This window comes from Cetorhinus maximus, chromosome 26 (assembly GCF_964194155.1).
Source record: "Cetorhinus maximus chromosome 26, sCetMax3.hap1.1, whole genome shotgun sequence".
Classification (NCBI taxonomy): Eukaryota; Metazoa; Chordata; class Chondrichthyes; order Lamniformes; family Cetorhinidae; genus Cetorhinus; species Cetorhinus maximus.
In genome coordinates this window covers 7,741,158-7,768,348 of record NC_135904.1, presented here as the reverse complement: position 1 = coordinate 7,768,348, position 27,191 = coordinate 7,741,158, and the positions used below count along the sequence as shown (strand labels likewise).

The 27,191-nt window shown below is 43.1% G+C and overlaps 1 protein-coding gene across 1 annotated transcript in view; it reads left to right on the top strand.

Moving 5' to 3' along the window:
- nox5 (NADPH oxidase, EF-hand calcium binding domain 5) overlaps positions 1–26,723 on the top strand; it is a 46,980-nt gene extending 20,257 nt beyond the window's left edge. The window contains exons 10-15 of the mRNA XM_078530058.1: positions 4,814–4,858; positions 6,740–6,864; positions 9,384–9,468; positions 13,417–13,516; positions 15,174–15,340; positions 26,442–26,723. Coding sequence (XP_078386184.1) covers positions 4,814–4,858; positions 6,740–6,864; positions 9,384–9,468; positions 13,417–13,516; positions 15,174–15,340; positions 26,442–26,576 — 657 coding nt within the window. The 3' untranslated portion in view covers positions 26,577–26,723. The remainder of the gene's footprint in view (positions 1–4,813; positions 4,859–6,739; positions 6,865–9,383; positions 9,469–13,416; positions 13,517–15,173; positions 15,341–26,441) is intronic.
- The last annotated feature ends 468 nt before the right edge of the window (positions 26,724–27,191 follow it).

The window sequence follows — 27,191 nt, the reverse complement described above, 5'->3', positions numbered from 1 at the left end:
CCCCAGGAGCACCTTGGCAACTTGGCTGCCTCTAATGATTCAGTAGCGACCAACAAGGAGGACATGGTAGAGCTGACATCATATAAACCCCGCCAGCATCGCCAGAATGAGCCCTTGGACATTAACATCAAACTGGATGGTACAGATGGCCCTCAGCTCAGAGAGGTATGAAGCAGACCTGGGTATAGAGGAATATGTCAATAGGGTTAGATGAGAGTAGGGTGTAGAGTGGGTATGGAATAAATACTAGCATGGACCTGTGATGCCAAGTGATCTGTTTCTGTGTTGTACATTCTCTGTAATAAATAACTTCAAAATCTGAGTCATAGAATCATTGTTGGGCTGTTCTTCTCTAATAACTCTGCAACGTACCAAGGTATTCTTGAAGATGAATACTAAATATATTCAAAGGTATTTCATTGACTGTAAATACCTTTGACCTGTCAAAGGTATTTCATTGACTGTAAAGCACTTTGAGATGCCTAATGGTCATGAAAAGCCCAAATAAATATGAACATACGAATTAGGAGCAGGATTAGGCCACTCGGCCCCTCGAGCCTGCTTCGCCATTCAATAAGATCATGACTGATCTGAGTGTAACTCAACCCCATATTCCTGCCCTGCCCTGATAACCTTTCACCCCCTTGCCAATCAAGAATCTATCTTGCTTTGCCTTAAAAATATTCAAGGACCCTGCTTCTGCCACCTTTTGAAGAAGAGAGTTCCAAAGACTCACTCACGCAAGTCTTTCGTTACAAATCGGGTGCTCACTACGCTTCTGGCTGATAATAAGCATGCACTTCCTGTCCACTGTATTGGAGACATAAGGGTCTGTATCCTGCCCAAAAAGCAGGCAAGGGGTCATCTAATTTCTAAATATGTTTGTAAGAATACTTGTAATATTGAATGTGTTGGTATAAAGGAAGACACTTATCATCTTTAAATAAATATTTTAAAACTTATGATGCTGTTGGCTGCTTCAGTGAATACCCCACTTACAGCCAATCATTTGTATAACTAATGGTTTTTGGCATTTTAGCTGAAAGCATCTTTACTTATTAATCAACTAGCAGCACATTGTTAGACATCAGATCACTGAGACACTGCAGTTATTTAAGTATTTTAAGATGAAAAGGATATAAAAAGCACAGGTGATGGACATCTGGGGCTGAATCTTGAGCCCCTGCAAGGGCTGGGAATGAAGGCGGGTGGGAGCTGAAAATAGCCAGCCAGCCTGCATGCCTGTTCCCCTGCCCCATCCCAGCTCCAGGCCCTTCTTTACCCAGAGGCAGGGATGGAGGGTTGCCAGGGCTACCTGTTGGCACGTGGCTGGTAGCCGGGTTACCCAATTATCAGCCGCGTTAGGCCAACTGAGAGAGACCAATTAGGATTTTCCAGGCCTGCTGAGGCAATGGAGGTCAGTTGGCGGCAGGCTGAGGAGCCCTCTGCTTCAGGCAGTCCTGGAGGCCCTCCCTCCCCGCTGGCGTGCATCAGCAGCTGCAAGCTACCCTGTAGAAGGGCTGCCCCACCACCAGCTACCCCCCACCACCCTCCTACCGCCCCCACCGCCCCCCCCACTCAGTGGTGGTCTGGCTGCAGAGGCCATTTAATAAAAAAATTAATTCAAAAAATTTGGAGAGGGGGCACCTCCATTTTGAAGCACCCTCTCTCTCACTTACCTCCCACGGGTATCCTGCTGCTGCTTTCAAGCTGGATGGCCTATGATTGGCCCTCCAGCATTGAGAGCCCATCCAATTGATGCATGGCAAGCCTGCCCTCTGGCCATTAATTGGCTACACTGAGGAAAATCACATGTGAGTGCCTGTTTCCCCCACAGCGCAGACTTCTTCCACCACTCCAGGCTTTTGAACCTGACAGCAGGTTTCAGAAGCCCACAGGGAAAATCTGGGCCCTGAAGTCAGATGGAAAATTGTGGAAATGCATCTAGGTTCAAGTCAACGTGTGATGGAAGAGGACATGTCAAGGTTCAGAATGGGGCCCTTCATCGAAACCAGCACTGTCAGGCTGGAGCAACACCTCGATGGGACTGAAGAAAGTGAAGAGGGAGGGGTGGAACAGCAGTGAGGGGGTGGGGGGGTCAACCCTGTCAGAACAACTTGTGACAACTGTGCAGTAACTCCTGCACAGATTTAGTGGTTGGCTAAGGAAAGGGTCAGGTTAACAATGATAACCCCCTTGACCAGGGTTTCTTTATTTTCACTCTCAGGAGCCATTGGCATAGCAACATTTACTGCCCGTGACCAGTTGTCCTGTAGTAGTGAATCTTCACTTCGAATTTCTGCAGTGCCTTTGGTGGTGATGGCTCCAACCAATGGCGTTTGGTAGGGGATTCTAGGACTATGAGCCAGCAGTGATGAAGGAATGGGAATATATACCCAAGAGAGCGTGGTGTGTGACTTGGAGGGGAACTTGGAGGTGATGGTAATCCTTTGACATGGCTGCTCAATATTAGAGATTGCAGGGCTGGGAGGTGTTGAAGTGAATTTAGGTACAGTGAATCTGTACTGCAGTCACGGTGCCTTCATAGTGAAGGGGTAACTATTGAATTCAGTTAGCAGGGAGTGGAATATTTCCACTCAGGGTTCATTTTGGACGCAGTCAGCTGGGTAAGAGATTTAGAAATGTACCTTAGTGGATGGAATGAGGTTGTGGGGGGTGGAGGGAGTGGAATCAAATGGTAACTTAGCAACCCTAATTGTGGAGGCGTCACAACATAGGCATCAGGACATTGTATGATGGGGCATGTGGATTCATCTGTCCTGTAAATGGCTGCTTTTCTTGTTTTTAGTATTGTTGCAGGTTGCGAATGATGCAAATAACTAGAAAAGAAAACATTAATTAAACTGGAAGGCGGAGGTGCCAGAGGCTGCAGAGATGTTTATTTGAAGATCTGTTAAATTTATCAACCCTGCAACAAAGCAACTTTATCTCCAACTGCACACTGTTCCTGCCTGGATTGACATGAGGAGCTGCTTTCATGCCTGCATATTAATTATCCTTCTTTATCTCCGCTGCATTTTAAATTATATTCCTTTCTTTTTTGTTGTTGTTGTATTAACATTGATGTGATTCCTTTCTGTATCTGTCATCCTGGATTTGCCCACAAGGTGATGCACAAGACCAACCCTGGGATGATTCGGAGAACGAAGAAAGAATTTGTATTTATATAGAGTCTTTCATAGCCTTAGGACATCCTAAAGTGTTTTATAGCCATTGAAGCACTTATTGCAATCAGACAGAGAATATGGCAGAAAATTTGTGCATAGCAAACTCCAAAAAACAGCAAAGTGATAATGATCAGATAATCTGCTTCAGTGTTCTCCACTGAGGGATAAATATTGGTCAGGACACGAGTAGAGTTTCCCTACTCTTCAAACATTTTTTAACCGTTCATGGGATGTGGGCATCGCTGGCTAGGCCAGCATTTATTGCCCATCACTAACTGCCCTTGAGAAGGTGGTGGTGAGCTGACTTCTTGAACCGCTGTAGTCCATGTGGTGTAGGTACACCCACAATGCTGTTAGGGAGGGAGTTCTAGGATTTGATCCAGCAGCAGTGAAGGAACAGCGATATAGTTCCAGGTCAGGATGGTGTTAGGCTTGATGGGGAACATGCAAGTGGTGGTAATTCCATGCATCTGCTGCCCTTGTCCTTCTAGGCGATAGAGTTTGCAGGTTTGGAAGGTGCTGTCTTAGGAGCCTTGGTGAGTTTCTGCAGTGCATCTTATAGATGGTACACACTGCTGCCACTGTGTTTCGGTGGTGGAGGGAGTGAATGTTTGTGGATGTGGTGCCAGTCAAGCGGGCTTTGCCCTGGATGACGTCAAGCTTCTTGAGTGTTGTGGAGCTGTACTCATCCAGGCAAGTGGAGAGTATTCCGTCACACTCCCCTGACTTGTACCTCAGATGTTTTGTGGGATCTGTTATATTCACCTGAAAAAGCAGGTGGACCTTTTCTTCATTTTCTTTTAATACTTTTGTTTATTAGTTGTAAAGAAAATATGTAAATGGGTACAGTAGCATAGTGGTTATGTTGGTAGCCTAGTAATCCAGAGGCCTAGACAAATGGTCTGATACCATGAGTTTAAATCCCACCACAGCAGCTGGGGAATTGAAATTCAATTAAATAAATCTGGAATAAATACCTAATATTATTAATAATGACCATGAAACTAGCAGATTGTCTTAAAAACTCATCTGGCTCACTAATATCCTTTAAGGAAGGAAATCTGCCACACTTACCCATTTTGGCCATATGGACCCCCAAAAATATGGTTTTCTCTTAACCTCTGAAATGGCCCAGCAAAATTGCTGCACAAATGTCCAGTGAAAATAAAAAAACCGGACAGACCACCAGGCACTGACCTAGGCCCACAAAGTTCTCCTCACTAACATCTGGGGAACTTGTGGAAAAATTGGGAGAGCTGCCCCATAGATTAGTCAAGCAACAGCTTGACATAGTCATGGCATCAGGTCAAACACAGGCCAGGAAACATCCTGCTGATTACACCCATCCTGACTGCAGTGCGTTGTCTGCTGCTGGAAGTGTCCAGGTGGAGATAGTGTTAAGCCAGAATCGGCCTTGGCTCTGATACCCGCTTGGTTCACAGATTGAGAATATCCACTCTGAGCTGGAAGTCCGCTGACACCCATTGATTCAGACCTCGCCATGAATCAGCACCTTCAGGGAAGGAGGGAAGAAAATTAGGGGAGGGGCGTCGAATATACAATGACATCCACAAGCTGCATGTCATCGTTAGCTTAGTAATTGATACTCTGATTTTTTTTTAAAGGTCTCTACAAAACTGAGTGACAATCATCGATACTGCAACATTAAGGTAAAGAAAAGGTTCCACATTCAAAGCAGTTGTTTAAAGTGCATTTAAATTACTTCATGTACAATCAATCACTTTCAGGTATTGTCACTGCTGTCATGTATAGGAACACGTCACAGCTTTTGACACAGCAATATCCAACAAACAACAATGTCCAGTTCACCTTTTTGGGTTAAAGGCATAACGCTGACCTGGAGAATTCTCCGCTCTTCTCTACTTTATGCCATGGGATCTTTAACATGCACCTGAACCATTAGAAAAGCTAGACAGAGATTTGGTTTAACATTTCACACAAAGAACAGCACCTCTGACAAAGCAGCACTCCCTCAATACTGCACTATGTGTCAGCATAGGTTACATGGTCAAAGCCTGGAGTGGTTGCTGAATCCCAAACCTTTCGACTCAGAGGCAAGAGTATTGTGTACCTATGTACCAGTGGCTTTGTTTGCTGCTCATCTGTGAGGGAAAGTTTTGAGAACATTTCCTAATTCAAGGCCCTTTGAATAAGCTTCACCTTCAAAACAATAATCATGATTTGTTTGAGGCTGATTTATACTTTGTGCAAAATATGAACTTATATATAGTTAATTATCAGTGATATTTCTATGTGGTCAGTTGACTCATTACTTTATAGAAAGGCAGATATGTAGATGTGGGTGAACACGAATCAGGGTTGGATATGATGTTTTTCACAACAACAGCTTATTTTTATACAGCACCTTTTATGTAATAAAACATCCCAAGGTGCTTCACAGGAGCCAGATAAAACAAAATATGACACCGAGCCACATAAGGAGATATTAGGTCAGATGATCGACGGCTTGGTCAGAGATAGGTTTTTCGGAGTGTCTTCAAGGAGGCGGAGAGGTTTAGAAAGAGTATCCCAGAACTTAGGGCCATGGCAACCAATGGTGGAGTAATTAAAATCCGGGATGTTCAAGAGGCCAGAATTAGATGAGTGCAGATATCTTGGAGGGTTATGGGGTCGGAGGAGATTGCAGAGGTGGGGAGGGGTGAGGCCATGGATGGATTTGAGAATTTTAAAATCAAGGCATTGCTTGACCGGGTGCCCAAGTAGATCAGCGGGCACAGGGGTGCTAAGTGAACGAGACTTAGTGCGAGTTAAAACATGGGCAGCAGAGTTTTGGATGACCTCATGTTTGCAGAGGGTAGAATGTGGGAGACCAGCCAGCAGTGCATTGGAATAAAAACAGAAAATGCTGGAAAAGCTCAGCGGGGCTGTGGAGAGAGAAACAGTTAACGTTTTGTGTCCAAATGACTCTTCTTCAGAAGAAGAGTGTTCTAAAGAAGAGTCATACGGACTCGAAACGTTAACTCCGTTCCTCTCTCCACAGATGTTGCCAGGCCTGCTGAGCTTTTCCAGCATTTTCTGCTTTTATTTCAGATTTCCAGCATCCGCGGTATTTTGCTTTTATTTTAGTACATTGAACTAGTCAAGTCTTGAGGTACCAAAGGCTGTTTAATCAAAGAACCTGCTGACTCAGTGTCACAAAGGAGGAACTGTTTCCTCCCACAGTTGCAGACCCTAAGCTGTAACTCAACAGCCCCAGGAAAGGAGGGGGATATGAGAAATTCTGAGAAGTTAAAATTTTGAAAAAAGCACAGAAGCACCTTATTCCTGTCTTTCTGCAACCTCACAAAATTTCCATGGACCAACTTCTTGTTAAAAGGTGAAAGAATGTGGCAGAGCTTTGAAATGTTTTTGTAATTAGAACTTACAGGCATTAGAGACCTGAAATGTCACATTGATTTCAGGCAAATAGTTTGACTATATCTCGTTTCCCATCGAAAGGAATAATGCAGTTTTTGTAATTTTTTTATCATTTATAAGTATGCCCACTAATGAACTGTGCTCCTCACCAGTGCTACATTGACGGCCCGTACGGGACACCAACCAGGACAATCTTCACCTCAGAGCACGCAGTGCTGATTGGAGCTGGCATCGGTATCACCCCATTTGCTTCCATTTTGCAAAGCATCATGTACAGGTGAGCTTAGACCTCGAGTGACAATATGAAGGACAAATGTGACAATCTGTCCCATTTCTGTGCACGTCACAAGGTGAGACATATCTGGGCTGTGGAATGTAAATCTTCCATCGCAGCAATCCAGTGTTAATATCAAGCAGTCCCAGGCCAGCTAAAGAACAGAAGGAATAACTTGCATTTATATAGCGCCTTCTAAAACCATGGAATGTCCAGAAGTGCTTTAGATCCACTGAAGCACTTCTGGAGTGAAGTCACTGTTGTAATGTCAGAAGTGCAACAGCCAATTTGCGCACAGGAACTTCCTACAAAGAACCATGAGGTAATGACAAGACAATCAGTTTTTATTGATGTTTATTGAGGGATGAATATTGGCTGGGACACTGTAGAGAAAGCTGCCTTGGCCTTCTTTGAAACAGTACGGGCCATAGGATCTTTTACTTCCCCCTTAAAGGCCAGGCCAGGGCCTCAGTTTAACAGCTTGCCTAAAAGTCAGCAGTTAAAACTAAAGTACAGTTAGAAGCAGAGCATGGCTCCTTGAATTCTGTTCCAACAATACACTCCACCTTCAACCTGCGAAGAGCACATCATACTACACCAGTGTGACAGTTTATCATTTTCCATACCAGCGACCTATAGGGACCCAGACAGAACGGATTGAAAAGACCCACTTCCCTTAGCAGAGAAGTCAATAACCAGGAGCCATAAAGCAATTGACAGAAGCGTTAGAGGTGAACCGAGAAGAAATAGTTTCAACCAGAGGGTGACGGGGGTCTGGAACTCACTGCGTGAAAGGGTGGAAGAGGTAGAAACCCTTGTTACATTTAAAAAAACACTTGAATATGAACTTCAAGTGCCATAAGATGCAAGGTTACGGACCAAGAGCTGGAAAGTGGGATTTAGGTTGGATAGCTCTTTTTCAACAGGCACCAACATGATGGGCTGAATGGCCTCCTTCTATCGCCATAAATTTTCCATGTCTCTTTAGTCTCTTTCAGTAAAGATATCCAATTTGGTGTCAAGCTGGGAGCAATTTGTGGTGTGCCCAGGAAGACTGCCCAAGTAGAGTATAATTACCGCGGGAGTGTGATCATTCACAATGTGAAAATTCAATTCAATAGTTTTCATGTACTGGCAGTTTAATATCTGGCTTTCTGTCATTTATCTTGAACTTGGTGTGTTGCCCAGTAAGAGTTAAAGAGTCACATCTAGGCCAGACCAGGTAAGGACGGCAGATTTCCTTCCCTAAAGGACATTAGTGAACCAGGTGGGTTTGTATGACAATCAGCAATGGTTTAATTCCAGATTTTCTTATTGAATTCAAATTTCACCATCTGCTGTGGTGGGATATGAACCCAGGTCCCCAGAGCAATTCCCTGGGTCTCTGGAATACTAGTCCAGTGACAATACCACTATACCACCACCTCCCCTAAGTGCTATGTATAATGGGGCGCTGATCTGATAATGCCTGTATTCCACCATCGCCCAAGACAAATTTTGAGCCCAAATTGTTTGAAGAAGTAGATTACATTATATGGGTGAACTTCACATGTTAGCAGTCCTGACACAGAACATTACATGATGGGATTACTCATTGAGGTATTGAGGGCAGCACTGTCAATGATTTCAATACATTCGTGGACTTGAAAGTCATGAGAATTGAGCGTAATATCCTCCAATGCCCAAAATCCTTGTCTGCTTTCTGTTCACATGGTGTTCTGCATTCAAAGCATCCATCTTTATAAATAGAGACATAGAGTGTAAAGCAAGGAAGCTATTGTCATCCTTTGTGAAACATTGGTTTGGCCTCAAATAGAGTATTGTGTTGTGTTCTGGGCAATGCATTTCTGGAAGGATGTGAAGGCTTTAGTGAAAGTGTAGAACAGTTTACAAGAGTAGTTCCAGGAATGATGGACTTCAATTACAAGGATGGATTGGAGAAGGTGGAGTTATTCTCCTAAGATAAGGCTGAGCGGAGATTTGATAGAGGCGTTCGAAATCATGAGGGATGTAGGCGGAATAGGAAGGGAGAAACTGGTTTTATTGGCAGAAAGATCGAGAACCAGAGGATACTGATTTAAGGTGAAAGGCAAAAGAACTAAAAGTGACATGAGGACAATGTATTTAAGCAGTGGAGACATGGTTGGGATCTGGAATGTATGACCTGAGAATATGGTGGAGGCAGATTCAACTGTGGCTTTCAAAAGTATATCGGTTAAGCACCTGAAGAGAAAAAGATAGTTGAACAATGGGTAAAGGGTGGGGGCTGGGATTAGCTGATTTGCACTTGCAGAGAGTTGGCATGGACAGGATGGGCCAAATGGCCACCTCCTGTAACCATTCAATGATTCATTGGGTCATAAGGTTCATCCCATGGAAAGTAATCTTGGAGTGTTTCTTTTCTTAATTGTCACCTTTAAGACCTCGAATGTATCTAGTTATAAAAATAACAAACTAAAATACTTTAATAATATATAAAATAATTTTCACTGTGGTAATTTTGTGCCTCTTAATTATCACAGGTATCGCATGAGAAAGCAGAATTGCCCTAATTGTAGTTATTCCTGGTGTGAAAACGTCAAGGATAACGAGATGAGTTTGAGAAAGGTAAATGTGAGAGGCCAAAGCCGAGTCTGGCCAACCCTCCAGGGTTACCTGAAGTCTCCAGAAATTAAACATTAATCACCAGCGATGAGCAACGCACAGAAAAAAATCATGGGAGCATTTTCTTTGAATACTAGTATTTATTAGTTGGGAACATACTTAGAGCTGGGGAGGTCAAGTGATAAAACCTCCAGGAATATGTCCAAGCAGAGTTGGCAACTTTATGCAACCGAGGGAAGAGACCCCAGGACCGAGGTAAGTCATGGCGAGTGAGGAGATGGGATGTGGGAAGGCAGCAGGAAGGGAGGAAGTCTGGGGACAGGGGAGGTCCAAGCTTTACCTGTGGGATCAGGATGTGTACTCTTGCATTTAACATCAGCTTTACCTTAGACAGTCAGCACCACGTGCGATTCACACGGCCCAGGGTTAAAATCGTATCAGAATCTGAATGAAGCCATCAGACCCTGATGCATGAATTTTTATGAAGCAGTTGTCACCTCGGGTGATTAGCTCACAACGTCCTGAGAGTTAAATTAGCAGCCAATTGGAATATGGCACAAAGAGGGATGTAAGTTTTCTCCCCCTATTTTAACCCCCCTTACACCCTATTCTCATTGAGGGTGGGGCTACAACAGCCTTGATTTATTTATTTATAGCCTTAATTATACATTCCAAATGAAAAAGCCACCTTTCTCTGAGTTGCAGCTATGGGCTTACTCAATGGGAGTTTGGATGACCATTTTTCCATTGCAAGATACTCATTGTTTAAACTTTTTGAAACACAGAAGGCAATAATGGCATCAACAGTCTATTCCAATACAGGATTGCCAGAGTAATACTGTTACCTATTAAGGCTGCACTTGACACTGTTTGTGTGAAGTACGAGCAGGCTGCATGAAATCATTAGTTGGGTTAGCATCAGATTCTGGATGATTTGGGTACCTTGGCTGTGGTGTCTGAGGCCTAAAACTGAATACCTCTCAACACCTTGACCATCGCTGTGAGAATGGTTCATGCTGCAGTACCATTCAAGGGCGTTTTACCTCAAGTACAGAGGATAATTAATTAATGTTGTGAAATATTAACTGACATTGATATTCCCTGATAACTAGTTTATGTGGAAATTACCGGACAGCAGAAAATGATTAGGAGATGGTGACTTAAGTGAAGAGTTCAGGTGATATCAGAAACCATGATGCTAACAGGATCCAAGCCGGTTGATAAAGCTGAGACCAAGACACAGGGGTTTTCTTTATTAAGAGAGTTTATTGACATGTTCAGTCTCATAGCTCTCCTCCCACTCAACCCAGTGTCCCAGCTATGCCCTATTTATATGTGCTGAAAAGCAATTAATACCCATCACCTGTTTCTCTTAAGATTAACGATGTAATTAACAAACCTTAACAGTGTAATTGATAAGACATTGACACATGAGATAAATGTTTATAGTTCATTTTTAAAATAAAAAGTCAGTTCTCTTCCCACCTTCCTTGATGTTCCAGAGGTTGGTCGCATTCTGGTCTCTCACCAAAAGAGCATCATATTTGAGTGCTTGGCAGGCCATACAACTATGGAAAGGATGCTATTGTAAAGCTTGATTGTGTTGTCATCTGCCCCACTCTTTTTACAGTGTCTGCGCTGTTTCAGCACGGTCCTTTCATTAAGCAGATGGATGAGTACCCATTACAGTGTGTAGTTATTCATCCAAGCTTAAAAGCATCATGCTGAAACAGCTCAACCACTGGAAAACTAAGCTCCATGCATTTTAATGTAATCAGGTTGCTGGTAAAATTATAGAAAAGCATGAGAAAATTAAATTTACCTCTCAGTGAAGTGTTTCGTTTCTCCATTTCTGAACCTTTTATGCGTTTTTTAAAATTTAAAATTAGCCACTGTTTTTGGTCATATCTGTTGGATATATTACATGATTGGAGTATAAATCCAAGTGGATTAAAAATTATATATAAAAAACAAAAAGAGCAAAGCTAGAGGCCATCAATATGAGATAGTCAGCAAGAAATCAAATCAGGAATTCAGAGGAAACCTCTTTACCTAGAGAGTGGTGAGAATGTGGGAGTCACTACCCCAGGGAGCACCTGCGGCAATAACAAAGATGCATTCAAGTGTAAGCTATTGAGGGAGAAGGGAATAGAGGGTTAGGCTGAAGGAGTTAGATGAAGAAGGATGGGAGAATAAACACCTGCATGGACTTTTGGGTCAAATTGCCTGTTTCTGTTTTAAAACCAAAACAATATGTCTGCTTTTAGATGTGATTTCATAATTGGGCAGCACTTGTTGAACAATCCGGAATGTGCTAATGGCTAAACAAAAAAACATTTTAAGATAGTCAGTTGAGCCTATAATGTATGTTCGCTAGAAGCGACATACACTCATACACAGGGACCCATTCTCTGTTAACAAAAGGAAAATGGTAGAGCCTTGTTCTTTTTTGAATTACCCAGTAGCTTGGGGAGCTTATAGGTCCCCATTGCTTTCTCCATGGCAACACGTCAGCCAATTAGAGTCAACTTGTCAACCATTAAGTGCCCTTTTCTCCTGTAGTATAAATTGTTGTGATTGTTTGAAATTTAGCATTCTTGCACTTGACCTGATGAGTGCAAGATGAAAAGCTTTGGCAACATGTCTCTCTTTGCAGCAACATTCAAGTTCTGTACTACCAATTTGTTCCAGTTAAACCTTTCCCAAAGCTACAGTTGTCAGGTCATGAAACATGCTCAATGTTTGCTGGATGGGAATTAATGGTAAAATGTTCAGTCACTTTCATTAACAAACTATCTAGTAGAGTTATTCATTTCTCCTGTGTGTAGTTATTTTTCTCTTTTCTGTCAACACTGATTGAATGCAATTTGTGCCCAGCTACTAGTTGGCAATTGAGAGCAGCATGTAGTGACTGACTTTTAGATTATTCTTCCCTCTTTGGAATCAGTGAGAGAAAGAATTCAATCCAATTTCACCCATTTTTGGGTGTAAGATGAGTGCGAAAGTTGGCAAAATCGAATCAGAATTTCCTGCATCCAATTTTATATCTGACGTTCACCGGTTGCCATTTTGGATTTGGGTGTTTGATTGAATTGAGCACTGAGCTTGAATATGGTAATTAGGGGCGCAATGTTTCTTTCAGGACCCTGAGACCAAAATTGGACAAAGTGTGTGCTCCTGTGAGTCATTCTAAGTATATGACAGCCTAAACAACAGTCCTTCAAGGGACCACTAGGGGTGGTTGAAGGAGAGTTCCATTTTTTGGCCTCCACTTGCTTTGATTTGGATCCAGGTGTAGTAGGTGTGCTATTCCTGGCTCCACGGACATCTTGTGGACCATTTCCAGCTTGTGCTCCCTCCCCTTCCATTTATAGATCACTTTTCAAGAACGTACATCAGGAATTTTCACCAGAGTTTACCTGCAGCTGATTAGTGGAACTATCAGAGAAATAGAAATAGCAACTAAGATACTGAGAACTTATTTCCCCTTGCTGGGGAGCCTAGAACACTGGGGCACATCCTCAGGATAAGGAGTTGATTTATTAGGACTGAGATCAGGAGAAATTTCTTCGCTCAGAAGATTGTGAATCTTTCGAATTTTCTACTCCAGAGGGTTGTGGATACCCCATCATTGAATATTTTAAGGCTGAGATGGACAGATATTCAATCTCTCAGAGAATCAATGGATATGGGGAGCAGGCAGGAAAGTGGAGTTGGGGGAAACCAACCATGATTGTACTGAATGGAGAAGCAGGCGTGAGGGATCAAATGGTCTACTCCAGCTCCTTTTTCTCATGTTCTTATTGTCCTTTGCCCGGTCTGGCAGATTTTTGAGATCAGTTGGACTCTGTCTTGTTGGGAGTTGCATTTATCACCCCAAAATTCGTCAGAGTTTGCACGTTGAAATTGGTTGTTTTGTAAGAGATTAATAATGATGATTTGTGGTTACAGGTTGACTTTATCTGGATCAACAGGGACCAGAAGTCATTTGAGTGGTTTGTTAGCCTCCTAACTAAACTAGAGATGGACCAGGCAGACGAAGAGCCTCAAGGTAGGTGTCATCCTCTTATTCTATTTCAATGCCAAATCACAGCTGGCAGCAGTAAATTGGCATTTCCTCTTTTTAGTTATTATGACAAAATGTGATCCTAGATCACAGGTAAGAATTAAATCACTGAGAATATATATGTTTCCACCTGAGTCACCAATAAAGAGATAAGAAAACACTTGCATTTACGTAGCACCTTTCGTGACTCCAGAATGTTCCAGTCAATGAAGTACTTTTGAAGTGTAGTCACTGTTGTAATGTAGGAAATGTGACAATAATTTGTGCACAAACAACAATGTGATAATAATCGAATAATCTGTGTTAGTGATGTTGAGGGATAAATTGTGGTCAGGACACTGAGGAATACGTCCCGTCTTTTCTCCAATATTGTGCATTGGACTTTTTACATCCACCTGAGAGGGCAGACGGAGCCTAGGTTTAACACTAATGCACAGGTCAGTGATGGCCACCAGGATTTAATTGAAATATAAATAAACATGGATGTGAGAAATGTTCCTATTATTCTCACTTAGACAGTGAAATACACCTGGCAGTACAACTATAGATTTTATCCTTCCAGAGCTGGGCTGTGTTTGGTACAAAATATGGAAAAGTACTCTGTGTTCTTGCAGGCGTTCGCCTTGGCTCAGTGGTAGAGCTCTTAACCTCTGAGTTAGAGCAAGGGACTTCAAACTCCTTTCTGAACACTTGAGCACATAATCTAGGCTGAGAGTTTAGTGTAGTACTGAAGGAGTGCAAGGCTGTTACAGTAACTGAAAGTTGGAAGATGTGTTAAGCCAAGGCCACATCTGTCCTCTCAGGTGGACATAAAAAATCCCAAGATACTATTTGAAGAACCTCCTCTGGTGTCCTGGCCAATATTTATCTCTCACTGAACACCAGAAAACAGATCACGTGCTCAGTTATCTCATTGCTGTTTGTGGGAGCTTGCTGTGCCCAAGCTGGCTGCTCTGCTTTGCTAGTTTAGAACAGTGATTGCACTTCAAAAAAAGCATAAATTACTTTGAAATATTTTGAACATCCTGGGGGCATGAAAGGTCGTATGAATATGCAAGTTCTTTCTATATGAACATGCTACATATTAATAAGAACAAAAATGATTAAGTGTTATGAGGAAAGTTTTCAAAAAAAAGTGGATATTCACTTATTTATTTAATTTTTTGTATTCAGGATATGGATGGCATTGGAAAGGCTGAATTTACTGCCGATCCCCTATTGCCTTGGGAAAATCTTCCAATGAGATGGTATTCATGAATCTGTCAAAATTGATGTGACTGTGATTAAAACTGATGATGTGTGTAAGAAATGGAAAATACTTTATTACCTGTCACATGCCTTACCTTGATCAGTGCAAAATTTCATCACACAAAAAAATTATTAGTGGATTATTTGATGCTACCCATAACATTCAAAATGAAACTCCAGAATTGTTAGTTGATAATTTCTGATAAATGGATTCCAAACAGGATGGTGAAGTATGAAACTAGATGCAAATCCTTTCCTTGATCATAGGTTTACAGCGTTACATATGTCTGCCTCCTAGTGTCTCAGCAGTCTCTCCTTATAAGTGCTCTGAGTACTTAATTAAACAATGTCCTTCACCTGTGTATCTTAACAGTTCCTTCCTCCCAATATATAGGTAGATTCTTGGAGATGCACATGTACATGACCTCTGCTCTCAGTAAAAATGACATGAAAGCTTTAGGTCTACAGATGGCTCTAGACCTGTTAGCGAAGAAGGAGAATCGTGATTCCATTACAGGCCTGCGAACCAGAACACAACCAGGGCGGCCAGATTGGAGCAAGGTAACTGTTTTCACCTACAGAGGGAAGAGAAGTGGTCTTCACTGCAAGACGATTTGAGCGCAGGCGTAAAGATGTCTTGCTTCAACTGTGTAGAACCTTGGCTAGACCATATCTGGAATATTGTGTACAGTTTTGGTCTCCTTACCTAAGGAAGGAAATACTTGCCATAGAGGGAGTGCAACAGAGGTTCACCAGACTAATTCCTGAGATGACGGGACTGTCTTGTGAGGAGAGATTGAGGAGACTGGGCCTGTATACTCTACAGTTTAGAAGAATGAGAGGTGATCTCATTGAAACTTACAAAATTCTTAAAGGGGTAAATGCAGGAAGGATGTTTCCCCTGGCTGGGGGTCTAGAACCAGGAGACACAGACTCAGAATAATGGGCAAGCCATTTAGGACTGAGATGAAGAGGAATTTTTTCACTCAGATGGTGGAGAATCTTTGGAACTCTTTACCCCAGAGGACTCTGGAAGCTCAATCATTGAGCAAGTTCAAGACAGAGATCGATAGACCTCTAGATAATAATGACATTAAGGGTTATTGGGATAAAGCGGGAAATTTGTGTTAAGATAGATGATCAGCCATGATCTAACAGAATGGCTGAGCAGGCTCAAGGGGCTGAATGGCCTAATCCTGCTCCTATCTTCCTAAGTAAATGGAACTACAGGATTGTTTCCCTTTGGGGCAGTAAGATGTACAGGTCCCAGGTTTGTAATGAGTTCACTGATCTCAGCTGCAGCAAGATATGAGGTGCTAGAATTGACTTTACTGCCCCTACACTGCGGAAGTGCCAAGGAAAGAGCAGCTGAAGGTGGGGTGACCCAGAAGGAATGGGCTCGTGGAGATCAGTTCATCTCCTGCAAGCACAGGAGATGCAACATCTCGGAGAGATCTATCCAGGACTCTACAAACTTCTTCCATGTGAAATCACAATTTGTATTTTTATCATCTGGTATGCTATAATCATTGTTCACAGTGCACTCTCTTTTCACTGGGGAGACCACACACAAATTCCTCCTGTCTGCCAACGTGACCCTGATCTCCATGCTGCTTGCCACTTTAATTTCCTGCCCTGCTCTCACCTCTCCCCCTTTGTCTTTCTGCAAGGGCAGTGCTATAACAATGTGAGTTGGGTCTAATGGCATCCAGGGGAAGGAGAGCTGGGAAGATTCTTGGGGTGCAGACCTTGCTTCAGAACGTAGTTCAAGCGCAGAAGACTGCACCCTTTGGGTTGGCTTGTTTTCCTCAGCTCTTTGCAGCCCAGTAAACCATCTACAGACTTTCAAACCACTTCTTCATCTTTTCTTTTTTCCCCTCTCACTACCTTAACGATTGTAACCTTCTTTGTTTCTCAAATTGTTTTAATGTGTACTTGATGGAGAGATCATTTCACGTGGGTAATGATATCTTGTTTTCCTGTTAATCACCTTACCACCCTCTCCACTCCTTTCCCCCCCTCCTCCTTTCCATTTGATTGATTCTGTTCTATGTTCCCTCATTGATGGCTGCACAGTGATGATGTTATTTGATTGTGACCCAGAAGCCCAGAATTATGCTCTGAACATGAGTTCAAATCTCACCAAAGCAGCTGGGGAAATTTACATTTAAATAATTAATAAATCAGGAATAAAATGTTGGTCTCATTCATAATGATCATGAAACTACCAGATTGTGGTAAAAACCCATCTGGTTCACTATTGCCCTTCAAGGGGAGAAATCTACCATCCTTAGCCATTCTGGCCTACATGTAACGGCAATGTGGTTGACTCTTAACTGCCCTTTGAAATGGTGAAACAAGCCTCTTAAACTGTTACAGAAAAAAGCACTGTGGGTGTACCTACAGCACACGCACTGCGGTGGCTCATGAAGGCGGTTCACCATGACTTTCTCAAGCACAGTAAGATCTGGACATTAAATGCTGGCCTTGCCAACGATGCTCACATCCTAAGAATGAATGAAAAATGCAAAAGAGAACAAGAAGGCCCATACAAAATATGATGAGTGAAATTGAGCTTCAGAGTCCCTGATAGGGTGGTTCAGCTTGGTCCCAATTCTAACTTGGTTCCAATTCTGCAATCCTTTGACTTGATGTTAGCCTAGGCTAATGGTTTTGCCCTACCTATTCAGCTGCGGTAATGGTAATGACAATACAGCCCACAAGACCACATGTTCAAGTCAATTTGAGCTTCCTACCCCCAATCATACAGTGGAATCAGTTCTATAGATAGATGAGGCTACCAAAGTTCTCAACTTTGTACCTGTTTACACTGCAGATAGATCCAGAAATCAGCAATAATGCCTAAACAATTGTATGGCTGAAAGAGCAGCACAGGTACATTTGCTCTAAAGATATATTTAGAATGTTGCCATTCTGCTGTTGACTGTTCCCCAAGAGCTGGCCTAGTCAACAACAACAACTTGTATTTCCATCAATAGAGTAAAATGCTTCACAAGCAGCATCATCAAACAGAAACTGACACCAAGGCACATAAGACGATATGAGGAAAAATAAGCAAAAGCTTGGACAGAGAGGTAGCTTTTAAAGAGCACCTTAAAGGAGGAGAGGGAGATGTTCAGACCAACAATGTCAACATTGCCGTCTGGGTGACCAGCGGTCCCCGCATCAACCTTTGCTACTTGCAGTGCCTTCCAGGAGCAGGTATCAAAATCACCTTGACAGGCGTTTACTTGCCAGTTCCTGCAGACATGTGCTCCATCTCAGTTGCATCATAGTTCTGCCTGCAAAGATAGGGCTGCCTCAGAAGACAAGATGTGATAGGATTGGGATAAACTGGCTATCTAACTCACCTCAAATCACTGTGGTGGGCTGTTACTTCCCAGCTGCCTTTCAATGTTGAATGTTGGTGTCGGGGAGTTTGGGCATGTGGGATAATTGGAGCACAGGCTTGCATGTTGTGCCCTGTTACAGGCACAGCTTAGAACCCTTAACCCTTTGTTACAATAGAACAATATCAAGGAGCTAGAAGAAAGGAAGGAACAAGAAGAGAATACTAATTTAATTACACAAACTAGTAATTGTTACTTGAGGAATATAATGTGTGCGCCAGCCTTTTTGTATTCCAAAAGCAAAATGTTGAATGGACACATTAAAAATAATTTATAGCACAGACACTTTACACAGCATCTTAAATTACATAACAACTGTAAAAAGAGCTTTTAGATTATGACAGAGTGACACATTGATTGCTCTCTTGTTGGAGCTGTAAATCATTGATTTTTATTCTCCCTATCTTTCCTCTATACTATCGATTTCAGTCAGTAATTATGTGGGTGTGAAATGTGTATCAAAGCCTAGACAGCAATTTAATCTAATGATACATGTTTTACAGTAACAATCACTAATGCATTGCGAGAAAGAAGTTGCATTAAGAGGTATTTTAATAATATGTTGTAAAACCCGCAGTCGCTGAACAGAAGCAGCAGTAACCTTGCCTTATTAACCTCCCGCAGGGGAGTTAGTGGCATTTGTCTGAGTGCTTTATTTGTACTAATTCACATTTGGAGGTTTCCTGCATCACTAGTGAAACAATTGATGGCTAAACTCACTTCCTGTGGGACTGAGGAAGAGCTGATTAGATTTTCAGTCCATTTGGGTCGGAGAAATCAAAAAATCTTAACTTCAGACAAGAGTCATTAATGAACTGAGTCTTGCCCAATGCACTGCACAGTCAAGCTAGAGTTGTATTTAAATTCAGGAGTGGGTGCAGAGTAGATCGAATAGTCGGCTCAAATTGAATCTTTGCTGCTCCATTCTTTCCTCTCAGCTTTGACCTGGATTTATACACCACATTGCACAGAACTTACAGCTCAGAAACAGGCTGTTTGGCCCAGCTGGTCTATGCCAGTCTTTATGCTCCACATGTGCCAGCTGACAACGTATTTCATCTCAATCCCTCCCCTTTTCTATTCCTTTCTCCATCATGTACTTCCCTAGCTTCCATTTAAATGACATTTGTGATATTAATGTTGATATGTCCCTACAATCTGAGCAGCTCAAACATCAGAAAGGTCCATCTCAAGTTCCTTACTCTATTTCCCCTACCTTAACTCTTTCCCTCTGTTCTGAGCCCCACAGGACCAGAGCCTCTGATTGACGGTTACTGAAAATTCAAGTCCTGTTTCCGTTTGGAATTCTTACAGATGTTTTAGGGATTGGATTCCATATTGTCCCCCATTTACAATGAGGCCCATTGATTAATAGGCACTGAATCAAATCAAATACCATTTTTATTACTTGGGATTCCAGGATGTTTGTCAATGTTTTGGGAAACTGCATTCCAAACACTTGTAAACTAGTGCTTTTGCCCCATGACCTGCACTCCACTGCTGTGCTGTCATCTGTTCCTTGGTTTCTGATGTCCTGTCATGGCAACCATTCATATGTAAAGAGGAGACATAGCAGTAAATGAAGGGGGAACAGATGCTGCAAGCACATGTTAATTTTTGAAGTGTGCTTTGCGACCATTTTTATGAGGCTGAATGCTAATGGAGCCCCTGTACTAAAAATGCTGCTTCCTAGCACTGTTTATTGGGAAGATGTTTGAGTTTTTCCAGGAGACGATACTCTGAAATAGCACCTCATTTATGCACTTGCATCCTGAGCTCTCCCCCTCACGTTTTGTTATTCGTTCAGGAGATGTGGGGGTCACTGGCTAGGCCAGCATTTATTGCCCATTTAGCAAGGCTAAATGGAATATATTTTAATGCAAGGAGCCTGAGGAATAAGACAGACGAGCTGAGGGCACAGATAGACACGTGGGAGTATGATATCATAGCCATGACCGAGACTTGGCTAAAAGGGTAGGATTGGCAGCTCAACGTTCCTGGCTATAGGGTATTCAGATGAGATAGAGGGGGGATAAAAGAAGAGTGGGGGTCACAATATTGATCAAGGAATCAATTATAGCAGTGAGGAGGGATGATATCTTGGAAGGATCATCAAATGAGGCCATATGGTAGAAGTTAAAAACACAAAAGGGAACAAACATGCTGTTGGGTGTGTACTATAGGCCCCCAAACAGTCAGGGAGAGATAGAGAATTAAATATGTAATCAAATTTCAGAGAAGTGTAAGAATAATAAGGCAGTAATAGTAGGGGATTTTGACTACCAGATATTAACTGGGATAGTTTTAGTGTCCAAGGTAGGGAGGGAGCAAAATTCTTAAGTTGCATCCAGGAGAACTTTTTTAGCCAGTACATAGAAAGCCCAGCAAAGGAGGGGGGCAGTTCTGGACCTAATATTCGGAAATGAGCCCAGGCAGGTGGAAGGCATATCAGTAGGGGAGCATTTTGGAGATAGTGACCATAACTCAATTAGATTTAGGATAGTTATGGAAAAGGATAAGGTTGGGCCAGGAATAAAAGTTCTAAACTGGAGAAAGGCTAATTTTACTAAGATGAGATACGATTTGGTCCAGCAGCTACTTGCAAATAAAACTGTGTCTGAGCAATGGGAGGCATTCAAGCAGGAAATAGCGAGAGTACAGGGCAAATATGTTCCCATAAAGACAAAGGGGGGATCATCCGGAGAACCCTGGATGTCAATGGACATAAAGGTTAGGATTAAGAAAAAAAGAGAGGCTTATGGCAGATACCGAGGGTTCAATACGGCAGAGTCCCTAGAGGAGTATAAAAAGTGCAGGGGGATCTTAAAAAGGAAATTAGGAAAGCTAAAAGAGTGCATGAGAAAGTATTGATGGGTAGAACAAAGGAAAACCCAAAGGGTTTTTTTTAATATATAAGGAGCAAGAGAATAACTAGGGAAAGAGTAAGGGCAATTAGGGACCATAGATGTAATCTGTGTGTGGACCCAGAAGACGTAGATACAATCCTCAATGAATACTTTGCGTCAGTCTTCACAATGGAAAAGGATGACTTAGGTATAGACATCAGAGTGGATTCCTCTAATGCTCCCCTACTGATATGCCTTTCACCTGCCCGGGCTCATTTCCGAATATTAGGTTCAGAACTGCCCCCTCCCTTCAGGGTGAAATATTATCAGAAATTAACCTAGAGAGAGAGGAGGTACTAGCGGGTTTAGTGGCCTTAAAAGTGGATAAATCCTCAGGCCCAGATGAGATGCAACCCAGGCTGTTGAGGGAGGTAAGGGAAGAGATATCAGGGGCCCTGGTAGTAATTTTCAAATCCTCTCTGGCCATAGCTGAGGTGCCAGAAGACTGGAGGACTGCTAACATTATCCCATTATTAAAAAAGGGAGGAAGGGATAGACCAGGAAAATACAGGCCAGTCGGTCTAACCTCGGTTGCAGGGAAGTTACTAGAAGGAATTCTGAGGGACAGAATATATCTGCACTTAGAGAGGCATGGATTAATCAGGGATAGTCAGCTTGGATTTGTTAAGGAAAGGTTGTTTGACAAATTTGATTGAATTTTTTGAGGAGGTAAACAGGAATGTTGATGAGGGTAATGCATTTGATGTGGTCTGCACGGACTTTAGCAAGGCTTTTGATAAGGTCCCTCATGGCAGACTGGTCAAGAAAGTAAGAGCCCATGGGATCCAAGGCAAAGTGGCACATTGGATCCAAAATTGGTTGAGAGGCAGGAAGCAGAGGGTGATGGTAGAGGGATGTTTCTGTGACTGGAAGCCTGTTTCCAGTGGGGTTCCACAGGGCTCAGTGCTGGGGCCCTTGCTGTTTGTGGTGTACCTAAATGATTTTGACTTAAATGTAAGGGGTATAATCAAGAAGTTCACAGATGACATGAAAATTGGTAGGGTGGTAAATAGTGAGGAGGATAGCTGTAAACTGCAGGAGGATATCAATGAAGTGGTCAGGTGAGCTGAGCAGTGGCAAATGGAATTCAACCCAGAAAAGTGTGAGGTAATGAACTTGGGGAGGGCTAACAAGGCAAGGGATTACACTATGAACGGTAGGACCCTGGAAAGTACTGAAGATCAGAGGGACCTTGGTGTGCATATCCACAGATCCCTGAAGATAGCAGGGCAGGTAGATAAGGTGGTTAAGAAGGCATATGGGATACTTGCCTTTATTAGCTGAGGCATAGAATACAAGAGCAGGGAGGTTATGCTGGAACTGTATAAAACATTGGTTAGGCCACAACTGTGGCACTGCATACAGTTCTGGTCACCACATTATAGGAAGGATGTGATTGCACTGGAGAGGGTGCAGAGAAGATTTACCAGGATGCTGCCTCGGCTGGAGGGTCTGAGCTATGAGGAAAGATTGGATAGGCTGGGGTTGTTTTCCTTGGAGCACCGGAGGTTGAGAGGGGGCCTGGTGTATAAGATTATGAGGAGCGTAGATAGGGTGGATAGGAAGGCACTTTTTCCATTAATAGAGAGGTCATTAACCAGGGGGCATAGATTTAAGGTAAGAGGTAGAAGGCTAAGAGGGGAGCTGAAGAGAAATTTTTTCACCCAGAGGGTGGTGGGAGTCTGGAACTCACTGCCTGAAAGGGTGGTTGAGTCAGAAGCTCTCGTAACATTTAAGAAGTATTTAGATATTCACTTGCGTTGCCATAGCCTCTGGGGCTATGGGCCAAGCGCTGGAAAATGGAATTAGTGTAGTCAGATCTTTGTTGACTGGTGCAGACATGATGGGCCGAATGGTCTCCTTCTGTGCTGTAAATGTCTATGAGTCTATTTGCCCTTGAGAAGGTGGTGGTGAGCTGCCTTCTTGAACCCCTGCAGTCCATGTGGTATAGGTACATCCACAGTGCTGTTAGGGAGGGAGTTCCAGGATTTTGACCCAGCGACAGTGAAGGAACAGCAATATATTTCCAAGTCAGGACGGTGAGTGGCTTGGAGGTGAACTTCCAGGTGGTGGTGTTCCCATGCGTCTGCTGCTCTTGGCCTTCTAGATCATAGTGATCATGGCTTTTGGAGGTGCTGTCTAAGGGGCCTTGGTGAGTTCCTGCAGTGCATCATGTAGATGGTACACACTGCTGCCACTGTGCGTCGGTGGTGGAGGGAGTGTACGTTTGTGGATGGGGTGCCAATCAAGCGAGCTGCTTTGTCCTGGATGGTGTCAAGCTTCTTGAGTGTTGTTGGAGTTGCACTCATCCAGGCAAGTGGAGAGTATTCCATCACACTCCTGACGTGCCTTGTAGAAGGTGGACAGGCTTTGGGGAGTCAGGAGGTGAGTTACTCGCAGCAGGATTCCTAGCCTCTGACCTTCTCTTGTAGCCACAGTGTTGAATTGGCTAGTCCAGTTCAATTTCTGGTCAGTGGTAACTCCCAGGGTGTTTATAGACTGGATTTGAGGCGCAAATTTGGCAGCAGCTCAGTGATCAGAAATGGGAGGTGGAAAGACACAGATCAGATACTCCTGTAATAGGAGCTCCACACTGATGTCCTATTAGCCCATGATAGCATGATGGTACATCAACACACTGAGAACTAGTTGTCAGATGAGTGGCTCAGGCTGGAAATGAGCTGTGTGCACGAGGAAAGTCAGAGTTTTATCTCCAGACGGTGCTATTAGGGCAGCATTGAGGACGTCACAATTGAGGATGTCACAATTGACCACAGCACCTCTGAACTAGTGTGGCAGCTGGATGCATAGTCACTCCCTCCTGTCAATCATGGGTCATGTGATGTACTGTGGGGGGCTCTGACCAGTGAGCTCTTATCGCGGGCAATCCATGGGGCGGGGCTTTTCTGATGAGAGATCTCAATCGAGCCTGCAAGCACTGAAAATGTCTCTGTAATAAAGTTTAACTGTTTCTTGATGAAACCTGTCTGCTCCAAAGAGTCATCACAACCAGGGACTTATAAAAAATGACAGGAACATAGGCTTGATTATAGAAGATTAGGGTGTGATATAATTGAGGTGTTTAAGATGGAGTTGATGGGGTAGATAGAGAGAAATAATTTCCTCTGGTGGGGGAGTCCAGAACCAGGAGGCAAAGCTCTAAAACTAGGGTTTTGGGGGTGATGTCAGGAAGAATGTCTCCATGCAAAGGGTAATGGAAATCTGGAACTCTTCCCCCAACCCCCACTGCTGCCCCTCCCCCCACCAAAAATGTTGAGATTGAGGATCAATTAAAAATTACAAAACTGAGATTGTTAGAATTTGCTTAGGCAAGGAGATTAATGGCTGTGGAACCAAAGTGGCTAGATGCAGTTAAGATCAGCTATCGTACATTCGAGAGAGTGAATATTCTAATCTTGTTCATATATTCCAAGGGGAGAATCTTCAGCTCAGCGAACAGGGGCGGGGCCCACTCGCCGAGGTGTAAAATGACGCGAGGTGACGGGGGCATACGTCCTGATGTCACCGCGCGTCATTTAGATTTTCAGTTCGGCGGGCGCGCCTATTAAGGCCATTTAACTAACAATTATAATAATTAACGGAGCTGCCCTGTCCAACCCTAAGGTTGGCGCGGGGCAGGCGAAGAGCCTAGGCGGCCTTCGCATTTTTCATGGAACCTCATCCACGGGCAGGATGAGGTTTCATGAAGGGTTTTAAATTTTCTCAAAAATTTTTATTGAAATTAATGCACATGCCTCAGCTCATGTGACAGTTTCACATGAGGGAACACGTCATAAAAAAATTTTCAGCACTTTATTGAACTGTTAAAACTTAAAACTAATGTCCCTGTGCCTCAGGGAGGTTTCTGCGCTCTTTCACGTGCATGCGTGAAAGAGCGCATTCCCAACTCAGGGAACTCCCCCCCTGCCCGTGTGCACAGGGAGCACTCAGCACTTCCGGGTGCGTGTCACGCTGGGCGGGCCTTAATTGGCTTGCGCATGTAAAATGGCGGCACGGACCCGATTGGGGGCACCAATCAGGTCCGGGCCATCGCCCGCACAACCCCCCACAATGGGGGGAAAATTCTACTCCAAGTTTCTCTATGAAAAAAAGACCAAGGTCAATCTAATGCAAACTTCTACCATCCTGGTGTCTACCACCTTTGTGTCAGTTATCACTTGGTAGCACTAAGCATTCTGAGTCACAAAGTTGTGGGCTGAAGTCCCACTCCAGGACTTGAACATAAAGAATCAAAGCTGAAACTCCTAGTGCAGCACCTAAAGAATGCTGCACTGTAGGAGGTGCTGTCTTTCAGATAAGATGTTAAACCAAGACCATGCGTGCCCTCTCAGGTGTTTTTGTTTCTGAGACCTTGCTGTATATACATTGATTGCTGCATTACCTACATTACAACAGTGACTAGGCTTCAAAAGTACTTCATTGGCTGTAAAGCGCTTTGGGATGACCTGTGGTCATGAAAAACGCTATATAAATGCAAGTCTTTGTCTTGTGGTAGTTGCACAATACAGTAATAATGGGCTGGACAAATCAGCGAGGGTTCTCCTCCTAATTTCAGTCCAATGACTGCTGCTGTATAACATGGACATTGCGGGAGAATAGAATCAGACTTGATTTTGATGTCCCTTTGTCAAATAATTCGCTAACTAGATTCACATGCAAAGATTATTCATGAAGTACCGAGGGTGACTGGTCCCTGAAAAAGGAAAGACATGCATTTATACAGCGCTGTTTAAAATCTCTGGCCATCCTAAGTGCATTTACTGTTTTAACATAGGAAATATAGCAACAACTTAGGTCATAGCGTTATCCACCAACAGCAGTGATCACTAAATCATTTGTTTTTTAGGTACTGAGTTGATTGTGGGATAAATGTTGGTCAGAACATTGGAAGAACTGCCCTCTTCTCCTTCAAAATAGTGCCATGGGATCTCTTACATCTGCTTGTGAGAGTAGACAGTGCCTCAGCTTAATGTCTCATTCTGATAGTCCAGCGCCCCCTCAGTACAAGACTGAAGTATCAGCCTAAATCTTATGCTCAAATCTCTGGAGAGGGACCTGAATCCGCAACATTCAAACTCAAGGGATGAGAGTGTTACCACTGAGCCAAGGCCATTAGTCCAACATAGTTTGGGGGCGGAACAGAAAGAATTGGGGAAGGAACCATTTTGGAAGCAGAATATCACAAAGGATCCCTGGTATATGAAAAAGTATCCACTCACCGTCAAACTGATATCTTTGCAAGTCAAGTATCCAGTAACTTTTCCAGTAAGTGGCATAATAGCAAATGTCGGTGCATTATGATAAGATTGTGTTTTTATCTTCCAGGTTTTCCAAAAAATTGCTGAAGAAAGGAAGGGAAAGGTCTATGTTTTCTTCTGTGGTTCCCCAGTGCTGGCTAAAACAATCAAGGCTCAATGTGAGCATTTTGGCTTCAAGTTCTACAAGGAAAACTTCCAGTGATCATCAATCAAACGGGTCTTCCTCTGATACAATGTACAGGTGGCAAACACCCACTGGAACCTTCATTATCCGCCTCAAATGGAAAGGATTCATCTGGTGGGCAATGGGAATTTGGTGGTGATTGAGTAACCTGAGTTTGGCCATATCAGTCTGCTACAGAGATACCCTAGGCTCAGGAATGAAAAAAAGTGACAAAAGCTTTATTTAATGTTTTGCTGTTTATGGGATTGATCAATGACTGGCCAGAGTGGATTGACAGGGGCAGTGAGAGAAAGTCTTGTCCAAGTTTTTTATTACAAGTTTTCTGTCCGATAATCAGGAAGCTGAAGTGTGGATAGTGGAGATGACATTCTATTTGTTCCCCCGGCACAATTAACTGTACAGAATCAAAGATCTCAAGTATCAACCCTGAAATGTGCTGAGTTATTTGACCTTAGTCAAGGTAGTTGTTGACTACTGCCTTTAGCATTAGTACTGCTGGACTAGAGAGGAGTTTGGTGCATGTTGTATTAAACTGCGATGCCCCTTACAGTCGACTATCTTCCAGACACTCACTAACCAACTCAACACATGAAGTGTGGTCATTTATATGAGGTATTGGAGAAGATCCAAAAC